The sequence below is a fragment of the Lytechinus pictus genome, chromosome 1, assembly GCF_037042905.1.
Source record: "Lytechinus pictus isolate F3 Inbred chromosome 1, Lp3.0, whole genome shotgun sequence".
Taxonomy (NCBI): Eukaryota; Metazoa; Echinodermata; class Echinoidea; order Temnopleuroida; family Toxopneustidae; genus Lytechinus; species Lytechinus pictus.
The window spans coordinates 22,670,791-22,689,243 of record NC_087245.1 but is presented as its reverse complement, the minus strand read 5'-3'; the positions used below and the strand labels follow the sequence as shown (position 1 = coordinate 22,689,243).

Here is an 18,453-nt window from a genome sequence, read left to right as displayed (position 1 = left end):
CTTTTGAATATGGAGGCGAGTAGCCCAGCTGTCATGGCTACTACTTATGGGTTTCACTGCGTCCGAACCAATATCAAGACGACAATCGGCAGTGCTGGAGAAGATCCCAACCTTATCCCCGTACTGGACAACTTGACGACCCTTCTTGTCCCTTTTCCGGCCCCTGTTGCCCTTGACGGTTGTAATTTTGAGAACAGTTGCCCAGCTTGCATGACTAGAAGGCACCTCTTCTTTCATAGACCAAGAACCAACATCTAGCCTGGTTTCGTTGTTCTCACTGAATATTCCCACCTCGTGATTATCCTCCACCGGTCCTTCATTAGGTCCATCGAGGCGCTTGATGATCAATCTAGTTGCCCAGGATGAGTGGCTCCCAGGTGTGTTCTTTTTCATTGCACGCACCCCAATATCAAGTCGAACGGGCCTTGTGCTGGACACGATTGCGATCTCTTCTCCGTAGTAAATAAAACCCATGATGGTAATAATAATCGTTCTGATGCTCTTGCGTACTGTTAATTTGTGTAATTGAGCCGGATATTCTTATTATGAGATAATAAATGGAACAGAACCCGACAGGGCTTTCTCAGATCAGGGAACCTCCCACTTCCCTGTTCATATCGAAAGATTCATATTGAATACGAATCATATACCGGAAGGAAATCTCTTATAAGCTGAATACTGTTCGCTCTTCATCATCTCATCATCGAGGGCGCTCTTCGTATTATTTTGGAAAGCAGGGAAAAACAATATATACCAAGGAGGTTTCAAATGAGATCTTCTTGATTATACCGAAGGTACACATACTTTTTTGTCTATGACGTTTGGTATTACATCTACATTCACGTGTAATACGAGTGCTCCTCACTTCATTAATTTTACCATTTCCAACTGATAAATAGATTTACTAACTATTAATTTTGATAGATTCGGTGTATAAAATATGGAACTAATTTAGGCTCCTATTGCAGGCGCACGCCACAACTAGGCGTTGTGGCGTGCGCCTGTAATCCAAGCTGTGGGGAAGTTACAAATTGATGCAGAGGTTCGAGCCCTGGGGTGGTATTCTGAAAACGTTCTTATCTTTGTTCTTATCTTTGTTCTTATCTCAATGAGATAAGAAGACGCTAAAATCATTGCAAATCGGTATTCTGAAAATCTTCTTAACGCGTTCTTATCTTTGTAAGGACTGCCTCCTTTTTATCTTCAACACGCCCATTTTTAAGATATTACCAATCAAAATGCGCTTTATATTGGCAGTTTAACCAATAAAAGCGTTCCTTATGTAAGAGAATATCATGGGCGCTGCGCGTGCACTGTTTCTTGCGCATTGCGCGAAATAGGCATTTTATACGCAATGACTGATTATTATTTCGAGACACGTGCACAAAATAAAGAAAGAAAGAAAGTAAGGAAAAAAGGTAAAGAAAGCAGTTACGAATAAGAATAAAACAGGTAGAAAGAAGTAAAGTAAGTAGGTAAGTAAGAAGACAGAAAAGGGTCAGAATGAAGCAGAAATTAAAAAATAAAAGGATCAATGCAGAAAACAAATAAAGAAAGAGAGGGAGAGAAAGAAAAAGATAAGAGAGGGAAGATAAAAGATGAAAGGAAAAGTAAAGCAAAATTGAAAACTAAATAAAGATAAAAAGAAAGGTAAATTCAAAGAAGGAAGGAAAAAGAAAGGAAAAATAAAAAGGCAGGAAAAAATGAAGAAAGATTAATGGAAAGAATAAAGAAGAAAATAAAGTATAATTTACCCTAAAAAATGAAGAAATAAAAAGATTACAAAAATAAATAAAGTGAAGGAAGAAAGGAAAAAAAACAGAAAGAAAGAGAGAAAAGGTGAAAGAAAAAAAGGAAAAAAATCGGAAAGGAAAAATAAAAAAGGAAGGACCCCTCGGTAGACCAGCAGCACCATGATTGATGTTGCTGAGCAGGGCCATCCTCCCGTTTTTCATTTATCAATTCACATGTATAATTTTATATGTATTGTTATTTGTTTTTAACGGAAATAAATTCAATTTAAAAAATGAAAAAGAAAGAATAAGTAAAATAACGCAAAAGAAAAATAAGGAAGAAGTTAAAAGATTCAAAAGAACAAAACAAAATGAAGAATGAAAGAAATGAAAAAAGACAAACAGATAGAAAAGAAAAAGCGAAAAGAAATAGGCCTAAATGAAATAAAGAAAGACAGAACGAAAGGAAGGACGAAAGAAAGAAATAAAGAAAAAAAGAAAGAAAGAAAAAAGGGATAGAAAAAAGAGACAGGCAAAATAAAGGGTGAATGAAAGAAAGGTTGGGAGGAATACTTGTTACTACCAGTGGCCATCGATTTTTAGCAAGAAAGAAGACGGACAGCGTAAGATGTGATAACCCTCTAGCTATCTTAAATATTATCATAAATATCGAAAAGAGATAAGAAAGAAAAAAGATAAGAACGTTTTCAGAATACCACTTATCTTTATTTTGTTCTTATCTTTTAGCGCGCTTTTGTATCATATGCGCGAATTATAAATTTACGCGCTCAGCATCGATGGAAAGCAAGATAAGAAAAAGATAAGAACAAAAGATAAGAAAAAGATAAGAACGTTTTCAGAATACCAATTTGAGAACGTGACGTAGATAAGAACAAAATTAAGATAAGAACGTTTTCAGAATACCGCCCCTGGTCACGTCTTTCGGATGGTGACGTTAAAGGTCGGTCCCAGACGTAAATAATCATATCTGATTGATACACGTCTGACAAAACTCAAATACACACACACGCTCCTATTGCAATTCCAATTTCAAGTTTTAGGAGTTTGTGATTTCAAAATTTCGAGGTCATTTTGCATGTCATAATATTCATAGTCGAACCAAATGATGACATTTAATATGTGAGAGCACTGCATTTCAAATAAATTATTATAAAAAAAAACGATATGGCATGGTCGAACGTGCACTGGCATAAATATTTGATCAGGTTGATCTCCTCCAGTGAGGAAAAGATGAATTCGTGAAAAGATGTCACAATTTATTCAAGAAGTGGTGACATGAAACGGGTCCAGGATTGCCAAGCAAATTTATTTGTTAATTTATTCAAAATGAATTTTGATGATCATTGCGTCTGATCGACTATTTTTAATATATAAAAAATGATTTCTATTACTGTTTACATCATTCCCCATTTTTTTCAATTTTTCTCTTCCTTTTCCCTTTTTGCCAGCCGATTGGGAACCTTCGACCCCCACGTACTTATGTCGTTCAGTGGCGTAGCTACGGGGGACACAGGGGCACTCCCCCCCCCCCCCCCCATTGGCTGGCACAAAAATGGGGAAGGAGAGAAAGAGGGAGAAAGAAAGAGAATCAATGGGAAAAGCGATTTCTTTCAAAATTTGATGAAACGTAATTTGCTTAGGGGCTATGTGTTCACTCTTCCCGGCGCACGCAGATTGTTCTATGCAGTAGTACATAATCCCCGTCCAAGGGGTTTACATGTTGTTTAAAATGTTTTCCTCCCGCTTCGAGCTTTCATAATTTCATCAGCGACAAACGCATGTTTTCATGATTACAAAAAGTGCTTAAATAATCATGTCCCCATTTTAAGTCTGAATGTAAAAATGATGAGATACATTTGCTCTTCATGAATGGCAAATTTCAGATCTGAATATATTTTTTTTACCTCGCGCTGCGCGCTCGACTTTTGATAAGTGAGATAAATATGTTTTCCTTATCTTTTGCATGTTCTTTCTCCCCCCCCCCCCCCCCCCCCTCTGTAAATTGCTGGAATATATATTTATTTTGCTTGGCAAAAAGAGGCCAAAATTTGTCATAATTTGTTTATGTCGACAGTTCTAAGAGATACATTTTTTCTTTGGAAATTGTAGTTGACTCGAGAGGGAGCCCTATTTTTCGGACATGATGATGTTGCACGAAATTTGAATAAGTTAATTTCACTCTGATTTTTGATGAGCCCAATGTTGTAAGTACAAAATATATAATTATCATTGTATTTAAGGTTTCAATAATTATATGTATTGATAACTTGGAAATATGTTGGCTCTATGTATGAATATTAAGAGTAGAAATGGTACGTTTAAATTTGAAATCAATCTGTGCAGGTGTGGGTTATGTTACCTCGAGCGAAGTTCGTGCAGGCTCCACTCCACTTCACTACCGCTACACTACGCTTCACCTACCCGAACTTCGAGACCATGAACTCGATCGGATATTCCGAGTGACAAAAGGTGGGATTTTATGGGGAGAAAATACAAAATTAATGCAACATCACGATCTTTAAAAACAAGTACAACTAATATTCTTACTTTACACAAAGTTTCATTTCTTTTCCATGCTTCTATCAGTCTCAAAATTGATGATTTAGAGCCAACATGAAGTTCCTCACACGTAATAATTCGCTGCCGATTTCAGAACATCGCATGCGCGCGAGGGTCCGAGCTCGGACCAGACCCGGTACATCCCGCATGCGATGTTTTGAAGTCTTCTGTATTCTGAAAACGTTCTTATCTTTGTTCTTATCTTTTATCTTATCTCATTGAGATAAGAAGACGCTAAAATCATTGCAAATCGGTATTCTGAAAATCTTCTTAACGCGTTCTTATCTCTGTAAGGACTGCCTCCTTCTTATCTTCAACACGCCCATTTTTAAGATATTACCAATCAAAATGCGCTTTATATTGTCAGTTTAACCAATAGAAGCGTTCCTTATGTCAAGAGAATATCATGGGCAAAGCGCGTACACTGTTTCTGGCGCAATAGGCATTTTATACGCAATGACTGATTATTATATATTTCGAGACACGTGCACAATAAGGAAAGAAAGAAAGAAAGGGAGGGAGGAAGGAAGAAAGAAAGAAAGTAAGTAAAGAAAAACAAGTATATAAAGCAGGTACGAATAAAGAATAAAACAGGAAGAAAGAAAGTAAGTAGGTAAGAAAGGAGACAGAAAAGGGTAAGAATGAAGCAGAAAAAAAAAATGAAAGGAACAAAGCAGAAAATAATGAAAGAGTAAACGAAAGAAAGCAAGCAAAAAAATATATTCCCTCAAACTAATCTTTATTTTTATTTATTTTTGTCATGTGGAAGTGTTTGGAAATTGCTAATATTGACTCAAGAATTGTCAAATTTTAAGGGGTTTTCACATTTATCAAAGTATTACCATATCGGGTTACCATACCATAATTTTGCCCAGTTTCAGGCCATAGTAATGCTTTGAGATATATTTCGTCATGTGTTTAAAATTCACATTTTGTAATCAGATAAAACTAGAAATATTCCCAATTATCTTCATTTTTTACACAAAGCGATTTTTACTTTTCCCCATGAAACTGGCGGCATCAAAGGTAAACACCAAACAATACACCTGTGTTTTCCTTTAAAAATTTGAAGCTATGTACATGAATTAATTTGCATTTCGTGGTCACTCCATCTCTAAAAACTCCTTGGATTCATAATCAAATCCAGTCATTTAATTTGGATTCTGTACTGTATATTCGAAAGTCAGTCAAGTGAGCCAACATCCCTCACTTTAAAAATTTTACCCCACTCTTTCTCTGCATGTCTGTATGTCTACCTGTCTGTTTTTGGATGAGGGATGGTGCCCCCCAGCCTCTCTATTCTCCCTTTCTCCATCTTCCTCCCTTTTCTTTCTCTTCGTCTGTCCTTCTCCCAGATTTGTCCGGTCCCTCCACTGCTTAAGTTCATCGGCCTTAGTCTCCATTTATTTATCTCTTATCGTTTCATTCATTGTGCTTTGTAAATGCATTCATGGTGCTTAACGAACGCCTTTTAAACAACAGTTAAGAAAAGAGGAACATAGACTTATCCAAAACACCATCAGAATTGAAGTAATCACTGAAATATTTTTTACATACCACGCATGACATGGTACACACGCCATCATCTGTGGTAGTCGGCATGGTAGTCGTCGTCGTATCTGGATCTGTCGGTGGAGGTGGCGGTGGTGGTGATGGTGGGGCTGGAGGCATCATGGTTGTTGGAATGAACTGTTTTATAAAATCATTAGACAGGTTTATTGATTAATCACCCACGATAAATCGCACTTTAATCGAATAGAAGTCATATTAAAGTAGTGATAAAAACAAGTGGTTTAATTTTAGTTTTCACATAATGATACAACTGCAGAAATAGTGGTGTGTTGAGAATGGGGGAGGGGGCAAAAGTAATAATTGGATCACGAAATGATGGTGATGATAATAATAACAATAACAATAATAGTAAAAATGATAAACTATTTAATAATAATAATGATAATAACAATAATAATAATAAAAATTATAATAATATCAAAAATAATAATATAATAATAATAATAATAATCAATGATAATAATAATAATGATAATAATTATAATAATAATAGAATCACCCTGGAGAGAGAGGGAGGCAGAAAGATGGACAGTTGTCAGAGACAACGAAATTGTTACTTATTGTTATACTTGTACTTGTACTAATCAAAGCATTATATTACTTACTGTGTCGTTATGAAAATCAAAACCAAGGACTCCGGAAGGGGGAGGAGGTGGTATAATTGGTGGTGGTGGTAATCTCATTATCAAGATGCTAGAGCCAGAAGAAGATACAGTGGTCATTCCTTCTCCTTCCCCTGGTGTCGGTGGAGGAGTTGGATTTGCTTTGTGCCTTGAGTTTGGTCCTGAGCATGGGTGAATATGAGTTCTCATTATATCAACGTGTGAATGATTTTGTCAGACCCACTGCCACTTTCTACTTCGACAGTCAGCATCAGTGAAGACTGCGACACAGAGTCTTTATTTAGTGTGTCGTCAGTTCGCTGAAAATTTCCTTTAATCATTTTTATCACGGTCTCTTGATCGCATTCGGGTAAAAATGAATAGTTATAATTGAAAATACTGAAGTCCTGTCATGCTAATTTAATATAGTAGGGAGAGAATAGTCCGATGACCTTCAGCGCTTGCAAGATTTCAAAATGTAGAGTGTTTTGGAGAACAAACGAATCCAGACAGCGAGTGACATACAAAAAGTAGGGCGCTAACTGTGTGTGGACATAGTAGAATGTGATTTCAGAAAGCGGGCAAATTAATTGGAAAATTAAATATTTCGAGTAGGCCTATACATAATTATTTTCCATGACACCGTAGAGCCGCTTTTAGTGATGAAATGTATCCGGAGTCTCTGTAGTTTTGGAAGCAAGTTCTGGAAAATGGAAAAACAGATTTGAGTTAAGTGAGAGACTTACCTGGACATCTTGGGCAGCATTTTCCTGGGCTGATAATGGGATTCTCACATGTCACCGGTTTACATGCACTCCTAGCCTTTAAAGAACATTCAGATTCTCCATCCTGTAAGAAAAGTATTCAATTTAAGTATTGCCAACAGAGCCTACTGGAATGCAGAACATGAATGTTAAAAAGATGGTCATTATCCGTACGGTAACAATCAGAGAAGATAATGCGTCGTGATGTGGAAAGGGCTTGACTTCAGCGCTTTCCCCCGCTTTACATTCTCTCTTATTGTTTAAAGAACATTAAGATTCACCACCCTGTAAGAAAATCATCCAACGTAGGAAAGTATTTCAAGCAGATCTGTTCTTGGGCCTGCTTGAATGCAGATCATGAATGTTAACAGAAGGAGGTCGTTATCTGGACGGGAACAATCAGAGAAGCTATGCGTCGTCATGTAAAATGGGTTTGACTTGCGCGCTTTTACAACTAGAGGGGAAGTCTTTTCGGATCCAGGATTTTCCAAAAGGGCGACACATTTTCCCAAGCAAAGTTTGACAATAGCCAAAAAAAGTCCTCATTTGTGTATGAGCGACATATTTACAATATTTCCCGTGACTCTCCAGGGGGGGGGGGGCTCACTTGTGTATAAAGGACATATTTACATTAAAAATATTTACTACGACTCTCAAGGGTGGGGGGAGGGGGGGCACGGGCCAGAAATGCCCCCCTCTGGATCCGCCTGGGTCTAAATTACATTTCATTTTTTTAAATGTCTAATCTTTTTTTTGCTTTCTCTTGTAAAAATACAACCCATCGGTTGGAAGTGGGTGTGATACTAAGTTAAGAAAAAAAAAAACAATCGTACCAAGATGACACCATTGAATGAACATGAATGTTACCAAGATCGGAGGAGGAGGAGTTCTACTTTGGTGATTTTCAACAATTAAAGTTGTAATACTGCATACTTAAAGCATAATTCACAAGTTTTGTGATTTTAAAAGTATAACAAAGCTCTGAAATTAGAATTCATCACAAAATGAATTTCTTGACGATTTCACCACTTTCCAGGCATCTTTTAATTAAAAAGAACAACTTCGTCGTGTTCGTTAGAACCATGAACATACCTTACATCTACATCTGATACAAGGATCGACCTGTGATTTGTATCTAGCTCCCTCTTGATAATCTTTCCCTTCGAAGTGGCACTGAGCTGTTTGAAATGATTTAAATAAAACACATGTAATCGTGACATGGCGAACATGAAAGCTTTCAGATAAAAACCATATAGCGATAACATGATTATTCATTTTTCAAGTATCCCAAAGACTTGGGCATACGTCTACAGTGAAATTGGGGCTAGGATTTCATCGCTGACCCGGGTAGACCTTACAGGTGAGGCAGACATGGTAGAGGGGAGGGCTAAAGCCCCTCCCCCAAATACTCGCTTAAATTGATTACTAAGTAAAATTACCTATAACTTTGGACATAAAGACATAAAATAATAATTACAAAGTTATTCATACAATCTGAGCCAGAGCTGTTTTCACCGACCATTTTGGAATACAAGAGAAAATTTTACCCTCATTAGTGCAAATTAACGCTAGAAATCTAAGACATCTACTGTAAGTCCCTTTTGTACAGATGTAGGATTGGGGAAAGGTGGTTAAAGCTCGTACTACCGAATCTCACTTAGATTACAATTTTGTAAAATCATTGTTTGGGTAATTTTTTGGAAATATACCTATCGTTTTGGAAATATACCTATCGTTATAGTCTTATAGATGTATTTTTTATATTCAGGCTGGTAGAACAAAATTAGTCTTTTATACAAATCATTATGTTAAAAGTGACCCTCTTTCTCTCTTATTTTTGCCTCGCTTGGTCTATTTTCTCGAAATCATTTAATCACAAAACTGGCCGGGCCCGTTTCATAGAGAGTAACAAATGTTGTATCTTTGCCATTATGGCAACTACCATGGCAACAGGGCTTAGCAGCCAATCAAAATCAAGGTTTCCATGGTAGTTGCCATATGGGAAAGTTACAACAGTTGCAACTCTTTATGAAACGGGCCCCTGGTATAGATCTCTTACCTGGCGATGAAGTATTTTCTATTTGAGATCGGCTGATCGATATGCAGAACACAGCTATAGATAAGACTTGAAGCAGAATTCTCGCCCTTCCTTCCATCGCCCAGACATTGATAAACCTGCGTATGTAAGAGAAAGAACGGATAGAGTAAGAGAGTATGTAAAAGAAAGCAGAAAAATGACAAGAGAGAGGGAGATAGAGAGAAAGAGAGAAGGGGAGAGAATGATATAAATAGAGTGGGATGTAGAGAGAAACAAGGGAAGGCAGAGATGGGGGAGAGAGAGAGAAAGGGGGGGTAGCATTAGCACTGATTCAAACTCAGAGAGATTCAACATGAGCAATGGGATTAGGGTGTCTATTAGTCTACACACTTTTGTTCATTTCATTTCGAATTTTCCGCAACTTGATTTCTGATAATATAAACATTGAAAATAAGGAACATTCTGTAGATGAGACTCACAATTTCCTTGTCCTACTCCTTTCACTTTTCTATCCTTCTTTCTTTCTCTTTCAATCCGCTCTATTTCTCTCGTTTTCTCTTGCTCTTGCTCTCAGCCTTGCTATATGCTTTTCCCCTCTTCCCGTTCCCTGTCTTCTCGGTTGCCCATCCGGCAAACAGGCAAAGAGAGCAAACCATTCTCATGTAGTCAGTGAAGAGACAGGACAAGAGCTGAGGAGGATATAGACGGGGATATAGAATAACGGAAGGAGACTATTCATGGCTGGGGCTGGTGACTTTTCAATGACTGGATAAGATACATACAAGTACGGTATTTCTAGCATTCTAACAGCCCTGATCAAACGTGTGAGGAAATATATTGAGTTATCACAAAGGTGTCACGCATCTGAAACGTTTTCGAGAAGTTCCTTCGACGTCTCGCCAGTCTCCTTGGTCTCTAGCGGTAGACGTCGCAGAGATGATGGAGAAGAATCATATGAATTCACACGAACTGTATTGGAACAGTCCCTGTGCGCATGAAGGAGCTCCATCTTCAAGGTTAAACCAAAAAAAGCGTCATCCGCTTTTTGCTTTCAAGCGCGATTACATTCCAGTATGCTTGTATCTTCAAGCTACCGTCTAATCACGAAAGAAAGCTCCCTATCGCGACATCTATTCACTCTCGAAAAAATTACGGGCTTGCAATTGTTGGAAACGTCGACGGGAAACCATAGGGAATTGTTGGGGTCCATCAGACAAGTCTGTGGGTCATTTTCTTTCTTCAATCCCGAAGAACCGCATAGTCTCCTGGAGACGTCTTGCGGAGATGTCTCGAAGTCATCGTAGAAACAGCTTCACGAAAAGCGGTAATCCTGTCGTGGTCACAAACTAGTTTTCAGATCATGGTACCCCCCCCCCCCCTCCTCTTCCCTCTCTTTCTCTCTATCTTCTTGTTGGTTTGATATGTCTGTGATTGATATGTTTAAATCTTGGATGATATTGCAAGACGGCAGTGTTCCTGTTTATCAGAGATTGGCCTAGCACAAACAGAGACGAATCAAGACGCATGTGATTGGGTTGTCAGGTTGTTGCGAATAAAAAGGGGGCAGATGCGCCTATAAAAAAAAATGTATTTTTTGTTTCAAAAGTATAACGAATCATTGTTGCATGCTTCTTTATGATATGTTCGCAATTTATTGGTCAGTACAATTTACCAGAATGTCGACACGAACAAAATCATTAAAACAGTAATTACATGTAGTGGTTATTTTACATATTCGATTTCAAACTGCTGCACTTATTTAGATTACTCTCTGTGTTCATTGCGTCGTAATCTTTTACACAGCTACAGGCGGAGGCAGGTGTGGTATAACTTCACAATTGCAGGGGTGATTGGCAAGGGAGAATACATCATACTTTTGTGACATCAAATGAAACATAACTGATACATGAATAACATGAATGGCAGACCGAGGAACTGCACCCCTGTCTGCAGGAACGCTGCATGTGACTGTATGAGATGAAGAAAAAAAAACACCTGGAGGTTCATAATACTGCCAATAGAAGACTATCAATCTATAAGCCATTGTAGAATATTTTACTTTCTCTCTCATATTGTGTAATTTTCAGGATTTCAAGGAATAAAAAGTTGATGCTGTTATCAACTTCAGAATTGTTCAGCGTTAGCTTCATTGCCCATCGTTGTTCCGAGGTTTCTGCGCTTCTTTTGTTTTGTCTTGATAAAACATTGTGATGAATACATTTGCCAAATCAAGGGAAGATGTGTACCATATAATTAGAACCAAAAAATACAGACATACTGAAACAAGCTAAGAAAGTGTTTCGGATGAGTGGTGGAGTAAACCTCAATTTTTCACCATCGGATGATGGGGAGGGGGCCTGAGTTCATGAACTCCCGCACACCCTTTGCCAACGGATGATATAGGGTGAGTGTACATGAACCTTTCCCCCATCCCCTTCACCCGTGGCTACGCCCTGTCGATGCTAGCGATAGATTTCAAGTATCCTCCACGTGGGCTTGAGGCCAATTAGCTGAGGAGTGTGGAGAGAAATATCGACCGGTGTAAATTGAATCAAGAAATCAATATCCAAAGGATGCAGTCTCTCTCAAAACCCAGCAGTCGTGCAAGCACGGCAGCAATATCTCTCCTACCATCTCCAATTATTCCTGACTGTGGGATTTCTTGCACGCGACTCCGCCACCTACCATTATCATCCCCATCTCCAAATTCCAACCCTCTTTTCAGTTTGATCAATTGATCCTTTGATATTTGTTAAGCATTAGAATTATCATATACCATTATCCTAACCCTTTTCGGCGTTTAATTTCATTATATCATTCTCTGTTTCTGCATTCGTATAGGCCTGTCTCTCTTTCTGTCACTGTCTCCTTGCCCTCATCCCCCTTTCGTCCTCCTGTTCTTTCTTCTTCTTCTTCTTCTTTCTCTTCTCATTCTTCTTTCTCTTCTTCTTTTCCCCCTCCTTCTTCTTCTTCCTCCTCCTCTTCTTTTTTTTCTCCTCCTCATCCTCTTCTTCTTCTTCTTCTCTTCTTCTTCATCTTTTCCTTCATCAGCTGATATATTTTTTGTTATTTCCTGCCGTGCACCCTCGTGCTCGATGAGAATCCATGTTTGGCGACATTGGTATCCTTCTCGGTTTAAAGATGATCATGATTGCGAAGAAGTTGCTGGCGAAGGTAGTCGTGGTGGTATTGTCTAGTGTTGGTGATGAAGGCTTCGGCGCTGGCGATGGTGGGGTGGTATTGGTGATGGTGGTGGCAGTTATGGTCATGATGGTCCCAATACCCATGGAAGCAATCATTATCGTGATTTTTTTTAGGAAAAGGGTGAGTTGGATAAGTTTGCATCAAGTATAAGAGGAATAAGAAAAATACAAGGCACCCAGATATGCCTAATCTACTGTCCAGAGATGGGTCATGTAGGACAACAATGCCTTCGATTTTATTAGTTATACAACTAGGCGTCCTTAGGCATATGCGTCACAAAGTCATAGCAAAAAACCATTACAAATCCATCGATTTGTGTTTGTAAAAAGTGTTGCCACAAGCTTACCTAAATTAAGCAATCATTCATTATTTCTCGATGGTAAAGATACTCCTAGTCATGCAAGTGGTGCTGAGAGATCGGAGATCCTCTTGTTTACATAACTGAATCTCCATTGGATTAGTCAATACGTCATCGATCTTAAGTACAGTTCATTAAAATTCATAACGACAACTTCTAATGCGCCCCTGGCTCTCCGCGGGACATATTTATTTTGACAATTTATTTATTGATGGCGTACTTAAATGTGCATTCTGTAATGATGTCACCGAGGGTCAATGTGAGTGTTCTAACAAGATTTACAAACATGTCAAAGGGATCTTCTTACTGACGTACTGATTAAAAGGATACAAGTTTTCACCGACAAACTTTTTTTTTGCATAGAATAGTCGAAAAGCAAAACTACTCTCTTACTCGGTTTTTTTAGTAGGACAAATAATTATACGGCAATATAGTTGAGTTGCCACAGTTATACCAGTGTTTTGAGCTTGGTTCATATTTCGCTTGTGGTATTTTGATCAAGTGCGTTATAAACATGTTATGCCCGTTAAGGCATATGATGTCTGGCTGTGGCGTGCATTAGTTTGGGCTGGTGCGTGTATGCGGGGTATAGCCAATTAACTAGTAAGATTGATTTTTTGCGACTAGAACTCTACGGAATAAGTGGACTTGTTATTTGTCCCGCGGTTAACGTTCTACCGCGAAACGGACTGATAACAAATAAAACAAATGAATTAAGATGATTGGTACAAGCAGATATACATGTATAGTGACTGAATTAACCCTTGAATAGATATTTCTTTCAAACAGAGTCAATTCTAAATATGATCTTGTTGGTCAAAGAAGCATTTCTTATAATTCTCTACAAATATAAAATTATCCATGATATGACGAAAGTGCATCTATCATCACATCACATCACAATCTTTTCATTATGAATTCTAGTTTTCATAAAGATCTCAAAGTTTACTTATTCTCCTTAAAGGAACTACACCCTAAGATTAAGCTGATTTGAATAAAGAAAAACACAACGGCGAAAACATTACCCAAACTGTAGGGAAAAGCATTTTTTTTTTCAATAGGGCACACTGGGTAACTTAAATTGAAAAAAAATACTTATTTACCCGGTTTACCTAATTGGTAGTATTAATTCTCATAAAAGTTTCACTCGATGTGTGTTGTTTGTGTAAACAGGTTTGACGTCATTAGATTAATGATGCCAGGCAGTACATAGCTATATGGAATAACTTGTATGTTGTACAATCCGTAGGATAGCCCTCACTACATGAAACACCGTGAAAGCAGTACAGTATTAAAAGAGAGCGTTGTGAGAAAAAAAAACATGAGGTCAAAATGGTTATACACATACAATACATTTGGCTTATCTTTTTTTTTCACACCTAGTTACCAATAATGCATATAGCATTTCCATTTATTTGAAAGGAGGATAAAAGAGCATTGTAGATTAAATGCCTTGCTCACGGGCATAGGTGCCGCGGCCGGGGATCGAACCCCGGACTTTTTATGTATAGCCAGGCGCCTTAGACCACTCGGCCACGGCCGTGAGAAGGGAAATACATTTCCCTTCTCACGCACGCACACACACGTCACTTCTTATCAAAATGATTATACACCAAAATACATTTTCCTTCTCACGCACGCACATATACGCACACACACGTCACTTCTTATCAAAATGATTATACACCAAAATACATTTTCCTTCTCACGCACGCACATACGAACATATACGTCACTTCTTATCAAAATGATTATACACCAAAATACATTTTCCTTCTCACGCACGCACATACATGCACACACACGTCACTTCTTATCAAAATGATTATACACCAAAATACATTTTCCTTCTCACGCACGCACATACGCACACACAAGGCACTTCTTATCAAAATGATTATACACCAAAATACATTTTCCTTCTCACGCACGCACATACACGCACACACACGTCACTTCTTATCAAAATGATTATACACCAAAATACATTTTCCTTCTCACGCACGCACATACGCACACACAAGTCACTTCTTATCAAAATGATTATACACCAAAATACATTTTCCTTCTCCCGCACGCACACACACGCACACACACGTCACTTCTTATCAAAATAATTATACACCAAAATACATTTCCCTTCTCACGCACGCACATACGCACACACACGTCACTTCTTATCAAAATGATTATACACCAAAATACATTTTCCTTCTCACGCACGCACATACGCACACACACGTCACTCTTATCGTCCACAGATATGACAGAATTATACGACAGGACCGAAAAGGAGAGGCCAAGGCCTAAACGTTTAAAAAACTGTTATAGGGAGTGTTAATATCTAATCAATAGGCCTACATACACCCCTTCCTCGATAACACACACGCACTGGTCGAAGTACACACTCCACACACACAAACACACGCACGAATCCATTCTCCTTACACAAATATTATCCTTATCCCAATACCCGAAACTCGGACTCGTGTTCACCGATACTAGTAAATGACGGTAGATTCAAATGAAATACCATCTGCGCATGCCCAGTCCTCTTGAATTAAGGACTGAGCATGCGCAGATCAATTTAGATTTTAATATCTTTCCCTTCTACCTTCCGTCGTATAATGATAAATGTATTAACTGAATATGGGAGCTTCGGAAATCAACGACGAATAATGTTTATGACATCTACTGAAGATATGAACATATTGACAAAAAAAGACAATTTGGATTTCTTTATTTGCCTTAACTATTAAATCTCAAATGAGTTAGCAAGATTGATTTTGAAAACATTAAGGAAATTACATTAAGGCGTTAATATTCCCAAAGTTCCAATAATCATGTTTACAACAAGGTAAAGAAAGTAACACCGTTTCATCGTGCAATGAAACTGTTTTCATCTAATGATGCTGCATGTTTTTCCGTTGCACTTGTATACATTTCATTAAATCTACGACTACGGTTTGATATTAAAGGACTTGTAACTGACGTCATAGGATCGATGGTTTGCGAGTGGGGTGTATAAAGGTATTAATGTATAGTTAAAGGTCCAATGCAATATGGAGGACCAACTCCACATGGGTAGCAAAAGCCTACCAAAAAAAAGCTTGACGTAGCGATACATCATTTATGAACGTATAGAGAAATTACAATTTGAAGTTCACTTGGTCAAATTATCGAAAACATGGGTCTTTTCCGATTCGTAGGAATATTAAGAAAGTCCTCGTAAACATAATTCAAATAATATTAAACGAAGATTATATACATAACGGTTAGTTATGTTCTGGATAAATTTGAAAAAAACATTACTATTCTAATTTTTATATCACTTCACTTTTGTGGTGTCTCATTTAAACCTTTTAAATTCAAACAATTCGGAATATAAATTTTAATCTACAATTTTCCAACAAGAGAAAAACAGAATAACTGAAAACAAAGAAAATTATTATACAAGTATGAACTATTATTTTTATCTAAGAGCAATCCAACTGTAAAGCATGAATGCAGTCTACAGGTATATAGGGAAATTTGGGAAGATCAACTAAAAGTATTGTTGGTAAAATGTAAACCCCATCCTCGAAAAATACTCTACTGGTAAGGATTAACCAGTATATTTACCAGTGTTCACATGCTTCGCTCCAAGAACTTGGTAATCCTTACCAAAGTTCATCCTTGCACCCAAACGTTATTTCAAGAAATTTCTTTTCATCTTCAAAGCTCGTATATTCTGCAACACTATCTGATTATCTGGAGAAGATAAAGTACAACATGGCGGAGTGTAGGTTATAAATCACGTAAGCTTTGGGACAGCCGTGCTACAACATGACGGATGGACTGCTCATATCTCTACGAGCCGAGTTTATAAATGAATTTACGAGTTCCTTCTCCAGACTCAGTGACATTCCTATTTTCCTCGTCCGCCAACTTCCTACTCCTCTCCTCACTCCTCCTCCTCTTGCTCTTTCTCCTTCTCCTTCTCTACCACCACCTTACCCTCCTCTTGCTATTCCTCTTTACTTCCTCCCTTAACCCTCCTCATAATAACTAAATAGTAACCGTAAAATTGTCTCTATACTCCCTCACTTTTATGAAATACTTGAAATATTTCTCGTTGCTTCGTCAGAACTATTTTTTGCATGTTATGTTATTGTAAAGTAATGTTAACATGTTACTGCTTCAATGCATCTTTACAATGGAAAGTACTGCGATACAATCTTTTTTGTGAATACCATTTCCTTTATTTACACAAATTAATGCCAATTTATCTGCCCCCCCCCCCCAAAAAAAAAATATATATATATGATAGGAATAATGAAGAGAGATAAAGAAACCATTAAAGCACAAGGCCGCGCTAGGGCATTTTTAATAGGGGCAACACATATTCATTTGAATAATATGGATTTCACATAAAGGAACAGGATACAGATCCCTCTTTTGTATAGACTTCTTCTGTTTAATTTCATTACTCTTCCTGGTGTTTTTTTTTTCTTTCTCCCCTTTCCTCTTTTTTCTCCTTTTCACTAAGTTGAAATATTCCGTAGTGCAGTTCCTGACAATTACATTATATTTGATATTCACAAGCAATCTGTGCAGGTGTGGGTTATGTATGTATAATGTACGTGTATTGCTGTACCAGGGAAGTGTTCCTGGCTGTACTGTAGCGAAGATGTGTAGACGTGGACATGTACCAAAGCGATGATAGGTGTAAAGACGTAGATGGAGAAATTACCTAGCAGTTTTTCTACCTTTGAGTTCTCAACACTATGGCCCGTATTCTGATAGCGTGGTTTAACTTAACCCTAGTCTAAGTGTGGTAATAAACTGCCATATTTAAACCTAGGTTTAAATTTCGTATTCCGATAGCAAGGTTTAAGTTAACCCTGGTCTAAGTGTGGTAATAAATCCTCAAAAAGTTAAACTCGCGCAGGGGGTAGTTTAAGCCTGGTTTAAATCCAACAAATCATGGCCAACAATTTTTTAGAATTTATGCCTATATTGCATTTCGAGCTACTTCCTCAGTTTTTAACAGATTCTCATGAAATTTGGAACACACTTTGGTCTCAAGGTAAGGAGGTGTAAGAATTTTTTTTTCCCTTTTTCGGAAATTGTGTTGCCATGGTAACAGTATATTATGGTTCAAAATTTTGCCGTTTAAAATACTTAATCAGTTTTCTACCAATTCTCAAGAAAGTTGGCTAACACATTGATTTTGAGGTAAAGATGTGCAAAACTCATTTTTGCATGTGTCGGAAATTGTGTTGCCATGGTAACGGTATAGTATGACAAAAACTAAGCATAAATCTTGCTGTTACAACTACTTCCTCAGTTTTTAACCAATTCTCGTGAAATTTGGCACATACATTAGTCTTAATGTGAAGATGTGCAAAACATATTCTATGCCTAAAGTATATAAAAAATCGCGTTGCCATGGTAACATATCAAATATCGAAAATTAGGTGAAAAACTTGTGGTTTTAATTACTTTATAATTTTCAAACCATTTCTCATGATATTTGGCACAGACATAAGTCTTGAGGTGAAGATTTGCAAGACACATTTTTGCATGTGTTGGAAATTGTGTTGCCATGGAAACGGTATAT

The 18,453-nt window shown here is 37.6% G+C and overlaps 1 protein-coding gene across 1 annotated transcript; it reads right to left on the bottom strand.

Moving 5' to 3' along the window:
• Nucleotides 1-512: 512 nt before the first annotated feature.
• Nucleotides 513-12,588, bottom strand: LOC129264581 (kielin/chordin-like protein). The gene is made up of 7 exons (XM_064099765.1): nucleotides 12,374-12,588; nucleotides 9,311-9,426; nucleotides 8,344-8,429; nucleotides 7,234-7,336; nucleotides 6,491-6,669; nucleotides 5,871-6,002; nucleotides 513-608 (listed from the first exon to the last, which is right to left on the bottom strand). Exons 1-7 carry the CDS (start codon nucleotides 12,586-12,588, stop codon nucleotides 513-515), a joined length of 927 nt encoding a protein of 308 aa, XP_063955835.1.
• Between the last annotated feature and the right edge of the window lie 5,865 nt (nucleotides 12,589-18,453).

Coding starts and splice junctions, on each gene's coding strand:
- LOC129264581 (XM_064099765.1), bottom strand. CDS start 12,588: ATGATTGCTTCCATGGGTATTGGGACCATCATGACCATAACTGCCACC. Junction 9,427..12,373: donor GATTCTCATCGAGCACGAGG/GTGCACGGCAGG, acceptor TTACATACGCAG/GTTTATCAATGTCTGGGCGA. Junction 6,003..6,490: donor TTGATTTTCATAACGACACA/GTAAGTAATATA, acceptor TTTATAAAACAG/TTCATTCCAACAACCATGAT.